We start from the raw sequence: 4,172 nt of genomic DNA, 5'->3' as shown, positions 1-4,172 counted from the left end.
AAAGGGAGTGACAAGACAAAACAAAAAACAAAACAAAAAGAAACCAGGTATTCAATAAACTGGGAATCGAAAAATTGTGACTTTTAATGGAGAAGTCCCAGAATAGTCAATGAAACCCAAAGCCAAAGAAAAAAAGAAGTAAAGCAAAGGAACAAAGTTTACCAGCTTACCGAAAGATATATCGAGACGGAAATTCACCGGCGTTGATTTTAAACAATCGAAAACCCATCAGATTCTTCAAAAAGACTTCTAAGAAACGATGACATTATCACTTGCAGATGAGTTCGGTAGCAATGCTCGCATCTTAGCAGCAGTATCATGGTTCATGAGTTTCTTATTTGGTCTCATCGGTAATATCTTTATCATCTCCACAATATCATGCATCTTGAAATACCGTAAAAACACACCTAACATGTTAATCCTTATATTAACAATGACTGACTTATTCTGCGTTCTTGTCGTCTATATCATCCCAGGTATAATGTACGTTATGAATAAATATCTAGCACGCAGCTGGTTGTGTGATATCCAAACCTTCTTTTTGATATTCACAAACGTTCAATCTATGATTCTGATATTGACAATCACATTTGAGCGGTATTACGCGGTAGCGAAACCTTACTTATACCAAGAACATATGACATATTCCAGACGAAAATTAGCACTTTTTAACATCGCTTGTTTATCAGTATCTATGGTATTTAGCTTACCGACTATTATTCAAAATAACCATAATAACATTGTGTATTTTCCTGGTACGTTTTGCATGATTGATTTAGAACATGTCTCGGCAATACGAATCGTATTTAATGTGATCTTTTACGTTGTCATTTTATCGATATTTATTTTGTTAAATGTTTTGGGTAATACGCTATCTGTATGTACAGTTCGAAAGATGTCGAATTTTAGACAACAACATTCGATTGGTGGTGTACAACAGAATCGACATAGCGAAGAGTTCTTGTTCATTCGACTTTGTGTTGTTTCATGTTTGGTTTCAATGGTGGTCTGGGTTCCAGTGTTGGTAAGTCTTTTTCTAAGTACAGTTGACGCTCTCTAATTCGACGTTCTACTATTCGATAGGCTCCCTTATTCGATAAAATTTAAAGTCCCCGTCAACAAGAAACTCTCATAAACGACGCTCTCTTATTCGATAAGCTCCCTTATTAAATAAATCCAATTCCCCTTGAAGATCGAATTAGAGAGCGTCAACTGTAATTGATATTTTCTCACGTTTTTCACATGTAACCCCAAAAACGTCAGAGTAAATGAGAATCGTCTTTCTAACGTTTTTTTCTAACCTAGGTTCTTTGGAATCCAACTTTTTCTCAACTTTTGTTTATCGACACAGTTTTTCGAGTCTGATTAACAGACTAGCAGTGATTCTTGATATTAATGACGTAATCTTTTATACGGAAATACACGGAAAACAACGGGCGTTTGCCACGAGTTTCATTGTTTAAATTCAAAACTGGTGGCAAACTCCCAGTGTTTCTCGGGTGTTTCCGTACCGTATAAAAGATTACGTCATGAATATCAAGAATCGAGCAAAGAATATTTTATTTCACCATCAACATGAAAAATGTATGCATTTGTTAAGAGCCATTCATCACTGATCCTTATTAAAACAGACTAAGACGACGATTCTGTAGAATATAAAAACGGTACTTCATCGTTCCAGGTCTTGTTTATCCTTGGATTAGCAAAAGTGCCGGTTGACGATTGGTATACAATGCTCGCGTTCCGATTGGCTGCATTGCACAGCGTGGTAAACCCATGGCTACATCCGATTCTAAGAAAACGTTTTCGTAATGCATTAGTATGGCATATTACATTGGTGTTGTATTATATGACTTGTACGCTGATCAATAGACCTTCGAACACACTCAGTAAGTCTTTTTGTAAGAATACAGTAGATTCCCGGTTATTCGAACCTGCACTTATCCCAAGAATTCGGTTATTCGAAATGCAAAAGTGTTCCCCTTAGATCTGCTTACCAAACCCATGCAAAAACATTCTCGGTTATTTGAACTTTAGTTATTCGATCTTCAGTTATTCGAAGCCATTTCTATTCCTTTTCGGGCCAATTTTAGGTAAAACAATTTTAATATCATTCTAGTACAAATAGATATCAGTTGTTGAGCCAAGGCTATGTGGTGTACCTTAAGTGGATAAATTTTCGCGTGGATTTAATTTCGCGAGGCGAAAAAAGTTACCTTTCGCGAGGATTTAATTTCGCGAATCAACCTGTTCGAAAGTTTTCGCGAGGATTTTATTTTATTCGCCTGTTTTTCACCTGATTTCTTTCATTTTCCTAGGGCTTTTGGGCAAAAAACACAAATTCAAAATTTTCGCGTGGATTAATTTTCGCGAATCAAAGGCCTTCAAAATTTTCGCGTGGACTAAATTTCGCGAAAATGGCCAAAATTCGCGAAAACCGCGAAAATTAATCCACGCGAAAATTTATCCACTTAAGTGTATCACAGCAAACGAAATATCCCTGAGAGCTACTGTGAATCTCATGCACTGTCCTGTATTTAAAATCTCGGACCCGTTTTTTTAATAAAAGTAAATAAGAGAAAACTCTATAGGAACACAAGACTTCGTTGGCTAAAATAGTGAGGATAGAAAATAGCACAGTAGCTTGCTGTGAGGATTTGTTTATTTGATTATTCTCAGCGACACAAAAACTGGAGTGAAACTTTCAATCGGGGACGATTTTTTGGCCGATTTTTCCAGTTTGAGGAGGTCCCCAGTGGGTCTGTGAGAAGGAAGTGTTGTAATGCTGCTCTGACCTGTATCGAGTTTTTGCTGATGTTTTATGAATTTTGCTATAACAGGCGAAAACCATAGATTTATAAAGCCCGAAGGGTTAGATGTCAGGCTTTAAGCCATCGCAGGCAAAAAAAAGTGAATATCGCAAAAAATATTGTTGCTATTTTTTTCGAAAACCCGTGAAACTTCTGATGGGTCAAGCGCTGAAATTCTATTGTAATGTTACGTGACTTAGGTAGGATTTCTTAACTAACCACGGCACACTTTTCAGCAAAAGTACGACATCCTAGCCCTTCGTGCTTAAACGCCATGTCTAAAAATGGTGAATGAACTTTTTTCTTTACAGGCGAGGTAATGGAAGATACATCAAACTCAAATGATCCAATACAGCAGCCAAAAGATGAAGGACCCGAAGAAGGGGGTCCAAACGATAACATTATGATGAATATTGCACAGCGAAACATAGTGGACCATGTAGATGCTCCAACCCCCGTCAAAAGTTATGAGAGTGCGTCAGAATCGTATGATATGAGAATGCAAAGCGTTTCAAAGGACCACGATGTAATTGAGAAGACTCACTCGGATGAAGACAATTCATCCGATAATAAAGAACCATTTTACTAAAGTTTGTTAGGTGAATTTACTTATACCATCAAAGGTGTTAAAGTTATCAGAGAGAAAAATTACTGGAGGATTAAGTTTGTTATAACGATGACCTAACGGGATTTATTTTATACTCCAAATTTCGCATCTTTTCGAATGCCACTTTAACATTCCGAAAATTTCCAATGGCAAGTGGCCAGTTAGAGTTAAAATTTTCAGTTGAGTGAATCATTGGGTTTTGCTTGATTGTAATCTTTATCAAATTTCAAATTTAAAGTTATTCATATATGTACTCTATATATCTACAATTTTTCATCACGCTATTGTAAAGAGCGCCTTAGTGTCCGGGTGGATTCGCCATGTAGCTACATCAATCAGCTCTCGTTAAGAAGGCTGTGAAATATTGGTTGTTGATAAGGAAAAAAAGGAAAAGTAGATTTGACAAAAAAGATCACCGGAAAATTTTATTCAGCTTTTTAAGGCACGGGTATACATGCAGAAATACACGCCATCTTGAGAGCTACAATCTTCCCAACAAGGATGGCTCTTTCATTTGTTTAAAAATAGCCGAACGATAGCCGACCACACTCTAACAGACCACATCCTAGGCCAACCTAAACCCAACCTTACTAGGTTGCATGGTCCTGATTCCACGTTCGTCTGGAACAAATCAGAGAATATCTTTCTTATAAATTTCAATTGTCTGTTGCTGTTACTATAGAGCTTTCAAGCATTTTTTGTGGAACTGATTTCGTCGTTGGCACCCACCTTTTGTCGAAGACTTTTAAGAATCG

At 36.9% G+C, this 4,172-nt stretch overlaps 1 protein-coding gene across 1 annotated transcript; it reads left to right on the top strand.

Moving 5' to 3' along the window:
• Window positions 1-3,816, top strand: LOC136797539 (allatostatin-A receptor-like). The gene is made up of 3 exons (XM_067054119.1): window positions 1-1,024; window positions 1,682-1,889; window positions 3,122-3,816. The coding sequence occupies exons 1-3, from the start codon at window positions 260-262 to the stop codon at window positions 3,397-3,399; spliced, it is 1,251 nt and encodes a 416-aa protein (XP_066910220.1). The 5' UTR covers window positions 1-259; the 3' UTR covers window positions 3,400-3,816.
• The last annotated feature ends 356 nt before the right edge of the window (window positions 3,817-4,172 follow it).

This window comes from Clytia hemisphaerica, unplaced genomic scaffold (assembly GCF_902728285.1).
Source record: "Clytia hemisphaerica strain Z4C2 unplaced genomic scaffold, Clytia hemisphaerica genome assembly, whole genome shotgun sequence".
NCBI lineage: Eukaryota > Metazoa > Cnidaria > Hydrozoa > Leptothecata > Clytiidae > Clytia > Clytia hemisphaerica.
This window is presented reverse-complemented; position numbering and strand designations above follow the sequence as displayed.